Genomic DNA, 14595 nt, shown 5'->3' on the forward strand with positions numbered 1-14595 from the left:
TGCTCAAGACACCTCATGAGAGGAATAAAGTAAGAAAATAACTGCAGATGCTGGTACAAATCGAAGGTATTTATTCACAAAATGCTGGAGTAACTCGACGGGTCAGGCAGCATCTCAGGAGATGCTGCCTGACCTGCTGAGTTACTCCAGCATTTTGTGAATAAATACCTTAATGAGAGGAATAGATCGGGTAGATGCACAGAGTAGGGGATTCGAGGACCAGAGGACATAGGTTCAAGGTGAAGGGGAAAAGATTTAATAGGAATCTGGGGGGTAACTTTTTCACACAGAGGGTGGTGGGTGTACGGAACAAGCTGCCAGAGGAGGTAGTTGACGCGGGGACTATCCCAACGTCTAAGAAATAGTAAGACAGGTACATGGATAGGACAGGTCTGGAGGGATATGGACCAAGCGCAGGCAGGTGGGACTAATGTAGCTGAGACATGTTGGCTGGTGTGGGCAAGTTGGGTCGAAGGGCCTGTTTCCACACTGTATCACTTTATGAGTCTATGACTCAATGACCTGTGGGTAGATGTGGAGTGGACGTGTAGGAACGAACTGCAGATTCTGCTTTACACTGAAGATAGACACAAAATTCTGGAGTAACTCTGCGGGCCTGGCAGCATCTATGGATAGAAGGAATGGATGCCATTTTGGGTCGAGACCCTTCTTCAGACTGAGATTCAGCGGAGAGGGGGACACAGAGATATCCATATGGAAGGGTGTGAAACGTGACATCAAAGGGGACGAAGTGGAAACGTATTTTCCATTTTCCTTGATCTTCATCCCCTTTGGTATCTCATGTTCCCACTTATCCTTTATTTCTGTGTCTCCCTCTCCCCTGACTCTCAGTCTGAAGAAGGGTCCTGACTCGAAACGTCACCCATTCCTTCTATCCTGTGGAGTGGATGTCTGGGGTGTTTAAAATCAGGCTCAAGGTAAGGGTTCAACCATTCGGAACAGAGTTGAGAAGATATTCCCTTCTGCATCCAACATGCCTACAGAGGTTGATTTGTCGAGTGCATTCAGTACACAGCATTAGGGCTTTAAATTGAGGCAGAAGGAGCTGCAAATGTTGGTTTACTAAAAAAAGACACAAAAAGCGCTGGAATGTGTGGGAAGGAACTGCAGATACTGGTTTACACTGAAGATAGACACAAAGTGCTGGAGTAGCTTAGCAAGTCAGGCAACATCTCTGCAGAACATGGGCAGGCAACATTTTGGGTTATCACGCGTCTGTGTTCTCCAGAGACACTGAGTGACTCACTGAGTTACTTCAGCATTTTGTGTCTCTTTTTCCCACCGTCCTATGAGTCGATTAAGCTGATTAAGGATAAGCACAAGAAGCTGGAGTAACTCAGCGGGTCAGGCAGCATCTCTGCAGAAAAGTAATAGGTGACCATTCAGGTTTTGACCCGAAAAGTCATCTATTCCTTTTTTCCAGAGATGCTGCCTGACCCGCTGAGTTACTCCAGCTTTTTGTGTCTATCTTCGGTGTAAACCAGCATCTGCAGTTCCTTCCTACACATTTAAGCTGATTTAGGCCCTGACCACCTAATTTAATTTGTAGGAAAGAACTGCAGATGACAAAATGCTGAAGTAACTCAGCGAGTCGTGAAGAACCAAAATGTTGCCCGTCTTCAATCTGAAGAAGGGGCTCGACCTGAAACATCACCCATTCCTTCTCTCCAGAGATGCTGCCTGTCCCGCTGAGCTACTCCAGCTGTTTGTGTCTATCTTCCATCTAATTTAATTAGTACATTTTATCTTTTAAACTTTGGGCATCTTTTGGCAAAATAACAACTCAGCATCTCTGGGGAACATGGAAAGGCGATGTTTGTAAGCAAACTGAAACGTCGCCTGTCCACATTCTCCAGGGCCTTAGATTTTTTTTAAGGCACATGGCGTGCTTGCAGGAAAGTAACATAGAAGGGCAGATCACACATGAGGGGCTGTGTGCCCTCCTTTTGCTATGCTAAGTTCCTTATTATTTTGTGCTCCTTTCCCATATCTCCTCTCGGCCTCTACTCCAAGAAGAAGCTCCATCCGTTTAGTTTAGTGTAGTTTAGTTTAGAGATACAGCGCGGAAACAAGGCCCTTCGGCCCACCTAGTCCGCATCGACCAGTGATCCCCGCACATTAATACACACACTAGGAACAATTTACACTTACGCCAAGCATACAAACCCAAGCCAATTAACCTACACACATGCACGTCGTTGGAGTGCGAGAGGAAGTCGAAGCACCCAGAGAAAACTCACACGGTCACGGGGAGAACGCACAAACTCCGTACAGACAGCACCCGTAGTCGGGATCGAACCCGGGTCTCTGGCGCTGCAAGACAGCAACTCTACCGCTGCGCCACCCTGCCACCCAGTTTCCCTGGTCTATCCATGTAACAGAATTCTCCTCTTCCTTTAGAGTATCTGCCCCCTGCTGGTCCTGTTTTGATCTTGAAGGGTGGTCGATGGACTGGAGAGAGGGTCAAGAGAAGTTGTGGAAGTAGAGCTCATCCATCCATTGTGCCAAAGATAGACACAAAGTGCTGGCGTTACTGAGGGGTCAGGCAGCATCTCTGGAGAAAAAGCATGGGTGACATTTTGGGTAGGGGCCCTTCGAAGGTCACCCATGCTTTTCCTCCACAGATGCTGCCTGACCTGCTGAGTTACTCCAGCACTTTGTTTCTAAGAACTGCAGATGCAGGTTAATACCAAAGATAAACACAGAGTGCTGGAGTAATTCAGCGGGTCAGGCAGCATCTTTGGAGAAAATAAATAGGTGATGTTTCTGGCTGAGGCCCTTCTTCAGACAGCGTGATCTTTGCCGTTCTTTGTTTCTACAAGGCTTTGTGCCATCTGCAGATTTTGACCTATCGCCTGAATACAAATGGTTAATGTATATTGTGACTGATTATTTTTAACTGTATCTTGACTCAGGATTGCGTTACTTGATGACAGATTCTCAGAACGAGCTGTTAAACAAAGTTGTTAATTGATTGCACGGTTGTTATCTTGGACCAGAGTGTGTTAACGCAAGTTGCTAGGTTAAACTGGCCTGCTATGTCTGTCACAGGTATCAGTGGATGAGATACATTTGTGTATCTGATAAGCGTTTGGAGTATGTGCTGATAACAGTGAAAGATTGGCTGCTTCCAAGTCACAGAGCCGCACAGGGTAGAAATAGGCACCTCAACCCAACTTGCACACATCGTCCAATATGTCCCCTCTACACTAGTCTCACATATCTGCGTTTGGCCCATTTTCCCCTCTAACCCTGTCTTATCCATGTACCTGTCTAATTGCTGCTTAACTGTTACGATAGTCCCTGCCTCAACTACCTTCTCCGGCAGCTCGTTCCGTACACCCACCACCCTTTGTGTGAAAATGTTACACCTCAGATTCCTATAAAATCTTTCCCCCTTCACCTTAAACTCTGGTTCTCGATTCCAATACTCTGGGCAAAAGACTCTGTGCGTGTATCCGATCTATTCCTCTCATGATTTTATACACCACCTCTATAAGATCACCCCTCATCCTCCTGTGCTCAAAGGAATAGAGTCACAGCCTAAGTAAGTTAGAGTAGGAAAAAAACATTGTAATTGTTGCTCGCATTTGACACAATTAACAGTCACCATAAAACACGAGGGTCAATATTGATGGAAGTCCCAAAAAACGTTAAAACATTGCTGATTGGATGGTGCATTGGAGTGTGAAGTCTGTTACCCCTTTCTGGAAAAAGACACAGAGTGCTGGAGTAACTCAGTGGGTCAGGCAGCAACATGGGTCGGTGACATTTTGGGTGGGGACCCTTGTTCAGACTGATTGCTGAAAGCTGGAAGAGAGGTGCTGGTGGGGCAAAGCCTGGCAAGTGATAGGTGGAATGTGTGATAGAAATGGTCTGAGATTATGGCCTGGTGCTCATCTGTGGGATCATGGTCGAAGGATAGTTAGGAGGAGGTGGTTATCGGAAGAAGGGTCTCGACCCAAAACGTCACCCATTCATTCTCTCCAGAGATGCAGCCTGTCCCGCTGAGTTACTCCAGCTTTATGTCAATCTTAAATGATAGGTGGATATGGGTGAGGGAGAGGGGTTTAATTGGCAGATGGGTAGGGTAAGTGGCAAAGACTAGAGATGAAAAGGAGATAAAAGGGTGTCAGATTGCAGAAGAGGAGGGAAATGTAAAGCTAGAGGGAGGCATATAAAGTCATAGTGATAAAGTGTGGAAACAGGCCCAACTTGCCCCCACCGACCAACATGTCCCAACTGCACTAGTCCCACCTGCCAGTATTTGGTCCAGACTGTCAAAGCAGCCATAGCCAGACATAAAAACAGATTTTTTCCACAGTGATAGTTCTACTCAATAACCAAAGTCTGTAGTTTCTTTTTTGCTCTGATTTATTTTCACCCACATGTTTAGACTGTAATGGTGTTGTTGTTTGTGTTGTCATTTGTGAGCGGAGCACCAAGGCACATTCCTTGTATATGCATACCTGGCCAATAAACTTATTCATTCATTCATATCCCTCCAAACCTGTCCTATCCATGTACCTGTCTAACTGCATCTTAAATGTTGGGATAGTCCCAGCCTCAATTACTTCCTCTGGCAGTTCGTTCCATGTATCCACCACCCTTTGTGTGAAAAAGTTACTCCTCAGATTCCTCTTAAATCTTTTCCCCTTCACCTTGAACCTATGTCCTCTGGTCCTCAGTTCACCTACTCTGCGCAAGAGCCTCTGTGCATCTACCCGATCTATTCCTATCATGATCTTATTCACCTCTATAAGATCGCCCCTCATCCCCCTTCGCTCGAAGGAATAGAGTCCCCTCCTACTCAACCTCTGCCTTGAGCACAGTCCTTTAGTCCTGGCAACATCCTAGTAAATCTTCTCTGTGCCCTTTGCAGCTTGAGAACATCTTTCCTTCAACACGGTGCCCAGAACTGACACAATATTCTACATGTGGCCTCACCAACGTCTTGTACAACTGCAAGATGACTCCCCAACTTTTATACTACATACTCTGACTGATGAAGGCCAATGTACCACAGGCCTTTTTGACCATATAGGTGGAAGGGGATGGGAAATGGGGAAGAAAGCTGGAAGTAAAGTGGGGACAGGACAAGCCTGGCAAGTGATAGGTGGATACGGGTTATGTGGGGGGGTTGATTGTCAGATGGTTGGGCAAAGGCAAGAGATCAAAGGGAGACAAAAGGCTGTACGTTAAGAGGAGTGAAATGTGAACCCAGAGGGAGGGATAGGAGGGATATCAGTGCAAGGGGACTGTGATAAAGGGGCAGATTAGTGGAAGAACCCCTTGCTGGAATGTTCTAGTGTGCTGAATGAGCGGACAATAACAGTTTAGATTGGAATATAAAATGGAATATAGGCCTCCAAAATTTGTCCCTTGTGTGCTGGGTATAGACGCGAAAGTGGGACAACATAGAACTAGTGTGACCGGGTGATCGATGGTCGGCGTGGACCCAGTGGGCTGAATGAAAGCTTGTTTCAAAGCTGTATCTCTTAACTAAACTGAACTAAACCGGCCTGTTTTTCTGTGCAGAGAGGTTGTCGATATGATGGGCAGATTGCGATCTTTGGAGCGGACTTTCAGGAGAAGCTGAAGGCACAGAAGTATTTCCTGGTGAGTGGAGACCACAGTCTGAGTCTGTCAGATTGACTGTTTTAAAATACGGTGACTGCGCGTGTGGGTCGTGCAAAAGAATTTCGCTGTGCTGTGTATGTGTGGCGATAAAGAATCATTGAACCATTGCATTATTCTTTGACGCCCAGCAAAAAAAGATTTCAGTCGCACGCATTTCACAAGTGAGATGGGCGGGAGGAGCAGCGCGGTGGCGCAGCGGTAGAGTTGCTGCCTCACAGCGCCAGAGACCCGGGTTCCATCCTGTCTACGGGTGCTGCCTGCGTGCAGCCTGTACGCTCTCCCTGTGACTGCGTGGGTTTTCTCCCGGTGCTCCGGTTTCCTCCCACATTCCGAAGACGTGCAGGTTTGTAGGTTAATTGGCTTTGGTAAAATTCTAAATTGTCCCTCGTGTGTAGGATAGTGCTAGTGTACGGAGTGATCGCTGGTCAGCAGGGTCTCGGTGGGCCAAGGGGCCTGTTTCCGCAATGTATCTGTAAAGTCTGAAGTAAAGAGTGGCTTGCCATGGAAGTTCCAATCACAAGCCTTTGGCGCCAGGAGTGCGGGCATTTATTACCCATCTCCCCTCGCCCTTGAATGGCCAGCTCAGCCATTCCAGAGGGCAATTAAACACCCTTCCTAATCACAACCCACTCTTGACATCGCCCTCCGTTTCCTGACCCAATTGGTAAACAAAGCCGCAGCTTCACCCCTCCCCACCCGAGCTAGTCATAGGAGTCATACAGCGCAGAAACAGGCCCTTCAGCCCACCATGTCCCTGCTGACCTTTTTGTTCATCTACTTGCCCGCACTAGAGCTGCCTCTCTCCTGCCTTGCCTCTTTAAATGCCAGCCTAAATGCCTCTGAAACATTGTTATTGTATCTGATTTAGGTTTCATTGTATTATTCCACCTCTCCAGTGCACTCTGGGCACTGCAGACTTACCCAACCCCACCCTTCCCCCGCCCTTCACCCCTACCCTCACCCTGCATCCCCTCCCCATCCCCCCACACCCCTCCCCATCCCCCCACACCCCTCCCCATCCCCCCACACCCCTCCTATCCCCCCACACCCCTCCCATCTCCCCACACCCCTCCCCATCCCCCCACACCCCTCCCCATCTCCCCCACACCCCTCCCCATCCTCCCCTACACCCATCCCCACCCCCCTCTGCATCTCCCTCTGCACCCACCTCATCAACCCCCCACCCGCCTTGCCCCCACCCCAGGGTGGCTGTGGCACTCCCCGCTCTCACTCTGACTGACCCTTGCAGGTGGGTGCCGGGGCCATCGGCTGCGAGCTGCTGAAGAACTTCTCGATGATTGGCCTGGGGGCTGGAGCAGGGGGGAGCGTCACGGTCACCGACATGGACACCATCGAGCGGTCCAATCTCAACCGGCAGTTCCTCTTCAGAACTACCGACATCACGGTGAGTCCAAACAAACGCCCTGACCTTTCCGCCTAAAGGCAAAGCGCTGAAGGAACTCGGAGGGTCAGGCAGCATCCGCGGAGGGAATGGACAGGCGACGCTTCCAGTCGGGGCCCTTCTCCCAACTGAGGGGAGAAAGCTGGATGAGAGGTGTGGGCGGGACAAAGCCCGGAGAGTGATAGGTGGAGACCCGTGACGTCACCCATTCCTTCTCTCCACAGCGAAGCTGCCCGCCCCGTTGAGTCACTCCAGCATTTTGTGTCTATCGTAAGTGATGGGTGGATACAGGTGAGGGGGATTTAGACAATAGGTGCAGGAGTAGGCCATTCAGCCTCTCGAGACAGCAGATTGGCAGATGGGTGGACAAAGGCCAGAGATAAGAAGGAGACAAAAGACCAGAAGACCTAGGAGCCTAGTTAGACCATTCAGTTCATTGAGTCTATGACTCTGTCTGCTCCACCAGTCAATCATGGCTGATCTATTTTTCCCACTCAACCCAATTCCCCTGCCTTCTCCCTGTAGCCTTTAACACCCTTACTAATCAAGAAACTATCAATCGCAGTTTTAAAAATACCCAATGACTTGACCTCCACCGCCATCTGTGGCAATGAACTCTACAGATTCACCACACTCTGGCTAAAGAAATTCCTCCTCACCTCCAGAATGGTACGCCCTTTTATTCTGAAGCTGTGCCCTCTGGTCCTACTCTCCCACTACTGGAAACATCCTCTCCGCATCCACTCTGTCTCAGTCTTTCTTTATTCGGCAAGTTTTAATGGGATCCCCCCCAGCCTTATAAACTCAAGTGTGTATAGGCCCAGAGCCTTCAAATGCTCCTCATCCGTTAACCCAATCATCCCTGGGATCATTCTTGTAAGCCTCCTCTGAACCCTCTCCAAAACCATAATATCCTTCCTCAGACAGACACAAACTGCTGAAGTAACTCTGGGTCAGGCAGCATCTCTGGAGAAAAGGAATAGGTGACATTTCGGGTCGGAGCTCGGAACTGCTCACAATATTCCAAACGTGGCCTGACCAGCGCCTCATGAAGCCTCAGCATTAAATCCTTGTCTTTATATTCCAGTCCTATCGAAATGAAAAGGTGTCAGACAATGAGAGACTAGGAGGGAAATGCAAGGCCAGATATAGGTGGGAGGGGACGGAGGAGGGGCAAAAGAGGGACGGGATAGGGAGAGAAATGGGTGTGTACTGGGGTGGAGTGGAGGACACTTGAAAGAGAGGGGGGGGGGGAGGGGAGGGTGATGTTACTTAAAATTGTAGAATTCAATATTCGTACTGTTGTGCCACCATGTACATGCCGATTTTTCTTGTTCATCGACGCTAATCCCACTTTCTCACACTACAACTGTATCTGTCTTGCTTCATGTATTTAAGTGCCTGTCTAAATGCCTCTTAAACGTAAGCTACCCTGGTGGAATATGAGGTGCCATTCCTCGTCTGCGTATGGCCTCACTCTGGAGATGGAGGAGGCCCAGGACAGTTTAGTTTAGAGATACAGCGTGGAAATGCAGCCTATAAAATAGAGATGCTGCCCACCGAGTCCACGCCGACCAGCGATCACCCATTGACACTAGTTCTACCCGACACACTGGGGACAATTTACAGAAGCTAATTAACCCCTCAACCCTGTACGGCTTTGGAGTTTGGGAGAGCTGGGAGAAAACCCACGCGGTCACTGGGAGAACGTACAAACTCACAACAGACAGCACCCAAGGTCAGGATCGAACCCGGGTCTCTGGTGCTGTAAGACAGTACGGAGAGCTGCTGCCTCTCAGCGTCTGAGACCTGGGTTCGATCATGACTACGGATGCTGTCTGCTCAGTGTTTGTACGTTCTCCCTGTGACCACATGGGTTTTCTCCGGGTGCTCTGGTTTCCTCCCACACTCCAAATGCGTACAGGTTTGTTGGGTAATTGGCTTCGGTAAAATTCGGTAAATTGTAAATAGTCACTAGCGAGTAGGCAGTGCTAGTGTACAGGGTGACTGCTGGTCAGCGCGGATTCGGTGGGCCGAAGGGCCTGTTTTTGTGCTGTATCTCTAAAGTCTAAAGTGAAACAAGAGCATTTTGTTCCGAGTTGAGAGTGCACAACATGGGCACAGACACATCTTTTAATGAAGGAAATAAGTAAAGCAGTTCATAATTTTTTTTGACCAACCAATAGCCACTTTGCTTGGCGACCCTGTTGTCAGCCTACATTTGGCCCATTGACCCTCTGCCCATGTGTTGGGCCGATGTTCGACCCGTGTCACTCTGCCTTGTAAAACATCCACAAGGTGGCAGCATCACCCCACATTTCAAATCTTGGAGAGCGGGCGAAAGTGTGAAGGAGCAGTGGAGGGACTGTGGAGTGCAGTGGCCAAGCAGAAGAACCCTCCCTGGGCACCATCCAGCCGCCCCTGTGGAAACTGGCGAGCTCGTGCCTGGGTGTTGCCACTGTGACTGCCGTGCTCTCTGTGGGAAGTTCATCATAAGTCCTCGGAGCAGAATAAAGGCCATTCGGCCCATCAAGTCTACTCTGCCATTCAATCATGGCTGATCTGTCTTTCCCTTTCAACCCCATTCTCCTGCCTTCTCCCCATAACCTCTGATACCATTGCTAATCAAAGGAAGATAGTCTACCAGTACACGTTGTGAATGGCCTCTTTACTCAGGTACCAGCGGGATGACACCACCCCAGTGATAATCGTCAATGTTGGGGGATGAACAGAGAAAGCCCAGGGTGGGACAATACCAGGATGGAGCACCTCTCACTTGGTGATCTGAATAGTACGTTGGCATTCAACACAAAGACTTGTGGAATCGCATCTGGCAAGGAAGGTTGGCAAAGGATGTAGTAAGACACAGAAATAATAAGATGGAAATATGGGCGGGAAATTGGCTATTGGAATTTATTGTTGACAAATATGAGGCATTTTGGAAATTGGCTATTGGAATTTATTGTTGACAAATATGAGGCATTTTGGAAATTGGCTATTGGAATTTATTGTTGACAAATATGAGGCGTCGCACTTTGGAAGGTCAAATGCATGAGGAAAGAATACAGACATTGGAAATGCCCTTAAGGGCATTGAGGGACCATCAGTCATAGGAGCAGAATTAGGCCCCTCGGCCCAGACCATCACGCCACCAACCTCCCTTCCACTCACTCCATCTGCACTTCACTCTGCCTCGGCAAGGCCAACAGCATAATCAGGGACCAGTCTCACCCCGGTCACTCCCTCTTCTCCCCTCTCCATGAGGCAAGAGTTACAGAACTGTGAAAACACACACCTCCAGATTCAGGGACAACTTCTTCCCAGCCACTCAACCATCCTGTCACCAACTAGAGAGCGGTCCTGAGTTACCATCTACCTCATTGGAGACCTTTGAACTTTCTTTAATCGGTCATTACTGGACTTTATCTTGCACTAAACGATACACCCTTTATCCTGTATCTGTTCACTGTGGACGGCTTGATTGTGATTAATGTATGGCCTTTTCGCTGACTGGATAGCATCCAAAAATATGCAAGATACACGTGATAATACAATACAATACAATATATCTTTATTGTCATTGTACAGGGGTACAACGAGATTGGAAATGTGCCTTTATTAATAAATAATGATGCAATAAATTAATTAGCTAATCAGTATAAATTTAGACAACCCAATGAAACAAAATTAGAAACAGTTTTAAACCAGAATAAAGTGAAAGTAGGTCTGTGCCGGTTCGCTGTGCGATGTGACCATCCGGCTCAGCAGGACCGGTTCAGAGCAGCTATGGCCCTGGGGATGAAGCTGTTCCTGAGTCTGGAGGTGTGGGCGTAGAAGGCCTTGTAGCGTCTACCCGATGGTAGAAGTTCGAACAGACTATTGCAGGGGTGTGAGGAGTCTTTGTGAATGCTGGTGGCTTTTCTGAGGCATCATGTGTTGCAGATGCCCTCCAAGGCTGGTAGCTGTGTTCCGATAGTCTTCTGAGCTCTATAGACTACCCGCTGAAGAGCTTTCCTCTCTGCCTCCGTGCAGCTGAGGTACCACACAGGGATGCCATGCGTTAGGATGCTCTCTATGGTGCAGCGGTAGAAGGTCGTCAGCAGCTGGTGGGGCAGACCAGACTTTTTCAGTGTTCTCAGGTAAAACAGTCGTTGCTGCGCCTTCTTGACCAGCGCAGCGGTGTTAGTGGACCATGTGAAGTCCTCCGAAATGTGACTGCCCAGAAACTTGAAGCTGGACACTCTCTCCACACTGAAGCTAAACTAAAGGTGGACGGAAGGGCCTGTCCCTGTGCTGTACTGTTCCCTGTTGAATGTTCCTTCACTTGGCCTGCTGTGTACCCTACACCAGCTGTCACCCTGTGGCGATCCAGCTCCACGTCTCTCTCAGAGGAGGGCTCCAGCAGTTGGACAGATTCCCCAGCCAGCTCTGTATTTCCGCCAGGCCTGGTCGCTGCCAATTCTTTCTTTCTCCCTCTTTGTTCGCTGGAACGCCAAATCTAATTGAAAGTTGATTAAAGGCACATGTTGTGCAGACATTGTGCTGACGATGGATCCCCTCCCCTCCCCGGCTTGTCGGGTCTGTGTCTTGCTCTGGTTTAACCCTGCGTGGTGCAATGGCCTCGTGCTCTTTGTCAGCGGTGGACCCTTGAGGAATTTGTCCCACCCTCCGCACCAGAGGGTGGACTTGCAGGGACCTGTTTTAAAATGCAACTTCCTTCATCAAAAAAGACCATCACACAAACCAACCTCCCTCCCATCGACTCCATCCCCACCTCACGCTGCCTCGGCAAGGCCACCAGCATAATCAAGGACCAGTCTCTCCCCGGTCACTCCCTCTTCTCCCCTCTCCCATCAGGCAAGAGGTGAAGAAGTGTGTAAACGCACACCTCCAGATTCAGGGACAGTTTCTTCCCAGCTGTTATCAGGCAACTGAACCATCCTATCATCAACTAGAGAGCGTTTACTTCCTTGGAGACCCTCAGACTATCTTTAATCAGACTTTACTGGACTCTATCTTGCATATTTTATTCCCTTTCTCCTGTATCTGTGGACAGCTGGATTGTAATCATGTACAGTCTTTCTACTGTCTGGATAGCACGCAACAAAAAAGATTTTCACTGTACCTCGGTGCACATGATAATAAACTGAACTAAGAGATACAGCACAAAAACTGCACCTGTGAAGGTTTATCGTACTTTGGTGAGGCCGCATTTTGCCGTATTGCATGCAATTCAGGTCACCCCATTACAGGAAGGATGTGGAGACTTTAGCGAAGGTGTGGAAGAGGTTTACCAGGATGCTGCCTAGATCAGACGGTATTAGCTATGGGGAAAGTTTGGACAAACTGGGATTGTTTTCTCCGGAGTTTGATGGAAGACCTGATAGAAGCATATAAAATTATGAGTGGCATAGATAGGGTAGATAGTCAGAACCTTTTTCGTAGGGTGGAAGTGTCCAGCGTTAGAAGGCATAGCTATAAGGTAAGACGGGGAAAGTTTAATGGAGATGTTTTTGTTTTAGTCTTAGAAATACAGCGTGGAAACAGGTCTTTCGGCCCAATGAGTCCGCGCCGACTAGCGATCACCCCCATACACTAGATCTATCCTACACACGAGGTGCAATTTACAAAGCCAATTAACCAAGGATTAACCAGCGTCTTAGGATTGTGGGAGGAAACCGGAGCACCTGGAGAAAACCCACATGGTCTCAGGGAGAGCGTACAAACCCTGTACGGACAGCACGCGTAGTCAGGATCGAACCCGGGTCTCTGACGTTGTGAGGCAACAACTCTACAGCTGCGCTACTGGGCCAGAGCAAGTCTTTTACACGGAGGATGGTGGGCACCTGGAACGTGCTGCCAGCGGTGGGGGTGGAGGCAGATACGATAGAGGCATTTAAGAGTCTTTTGGATAGGCAAACGGAAGTGCATGGAATAGGGATATGGCTCTTGAGCAAGCGGAAGAGATCAATCGGCTTCATGTTTGGCAGGAGCATTGTGGGTGGAGCGTCTCGTTTCTGCGCTGTGCTGTTCTATGTGTATCTGATGGTATGTTGGTTAGCATGGCTTCCAACGCACGTCATTCAGTTGGTCCCGCTGTAGAAGGCCACCAGGATAATCCCCATCTCTGTGTTTGTCTTAAACCTGGACAGAAAATGAAGTCGGAGACTGCAGCCGCAGCAGTGAGGAAGATGAATCCCTTCATGAATGTCATTGCTCACCAGAACCGGGTGGGAGAAGAAACGGAGAACGTCTACAACCAGGAGTTCTTTGAGGAGCTGACAGGACTGGCAAACGCGTTGGACAATGTGCAGACACGTGAGTGTTTCAGGCTGAATGCTCCTTCAGTTGTTGGAGCTGTTCTACCTGCTGTTGGAGCAGCAATGCCCACCATTAGACTAACCTCTGACTGACGAGCAATCGACAACCAGAGGTCATAGGTTTAGGGTGAAAGGGGCAAGCTTTAATAGGAACCTGAGGGGCAACTTTTTTTTTAAATCAAAGGAAGGTGGGCATGAGAGGTTCCCCTCCCATCGGGCAAGAGGTACAGAAGTGTGAAAACGCACACATCCAGATTCAGGGACAGTTTCTTCCCAGCTGTTATCAGGCAATTCAACCGTTCTATCAACAACTAGAGAGTGGTCCTGAGCTACTATCTACCACATTGGAGACCCGCAGACTATCTTTAATCAGATTTTACTGGACTTTATCTTGCACTTAACGGTATTCCCATTATCATGTATCTGTGCACTGCGGAAGGCTCAGTTGTAATCGTGTATTGTCTTTCTACTGACCAATTAGCACACAACGATAGCTTTTCACTGCACCTCAGTCCACACGACAATAAACTAAACTAAATTAACATGTGAAACGAGCTGACAGAGGAGGTAGTTAAGGCAGATACTATAACAGCAAAATTAATTATATTAGGATTATCAGAACATACTACAAATTTTACAGTAAGTCAGGTACATTTTCTTGATTACAGTCTAATAACTGCGAAAAAATTAATACTTAAATTTTGGAAAAAACCAATAACCCCCACAATTAAAATGTGGACTACGGAAATGACAGAGACCCTGCATTTGGAAAAAATAAGGTTTGCCTTAATCGACAAACCTGAGTTATTTTTAAAAATATGGTCTCCATTTATTGAATTTTTAGAAAAGTAAATGTGTTTGGCACAGGACTAAAATAAAAAATTTAAATTAAAAGTTGAAACTTGAGTTAGGGGTTGGATGTACAACTGTGGTTATTGTCTCCCGGATCTACTCCCTTTAATTTTTATTGTTAGATCCTTTTTTTAAACTTTTTTTACTCTCTCTCCCCAAGTTTATAGTTTTTTTAATTTTATTTTTACTTTCTCTCTTCAAAAATTTAAAAATTGAAGCTATGTAAGAACTTTGTAACAAATGTGTTTTTTTAAATTTCTATTTGTACATATGCTTTTCAAAAATAAAAAATATTAAAAAATAAAAATAAAAAATAAATTTAAAAAAAAACGTTTGGACAGGTACACGGGCAGGAACGGT

General features: G+C 47.7%; 1 protein-coding gene across 1 annotated transcript in view; it reads left to right on the top strand.

The window, feature by feature from the left end:
* The window catches only part of LOC144601779 (ubiquitin-like modifier-activating enzyme 1), a 234740-nt gene that overhangs the window by 25361 nt on the left and 194784 nt on the right, over positions 1-14595 (top strand). The window contains exons 12-14 of the mRNA XM_078414193.1: positions 5560-5640; positions 6911-7066; positions 13216-13381. Of these exons, the coding sequence (XP_078270319.1) occupies positions 5560-5640; positions 6911-7066; positions 13216-13381 (403 nt within the window). The remainder of the gene's footprint in view (positions 1-5559; positions 5641-6910; positions 7067-13215; positions 13382-14595) is intronic.

Source organism: Rhinoraja longicauda, chromosome 17 (genome assembly GCF_053455715.1).
Source record: "Rhinoraja longicauda isolate Sanriku21f chromosome 17, sRhiLon1.1, whole genome shotgun sequence".
Classification (NCBI taxonomy): domain Eukaryota; kingdom Metazoa; phylum Chordata; class Chondrichthyes; order Rajiformes; family Arhynchobatidae; genus Rhinoraja; species Rhinoraja longicauda.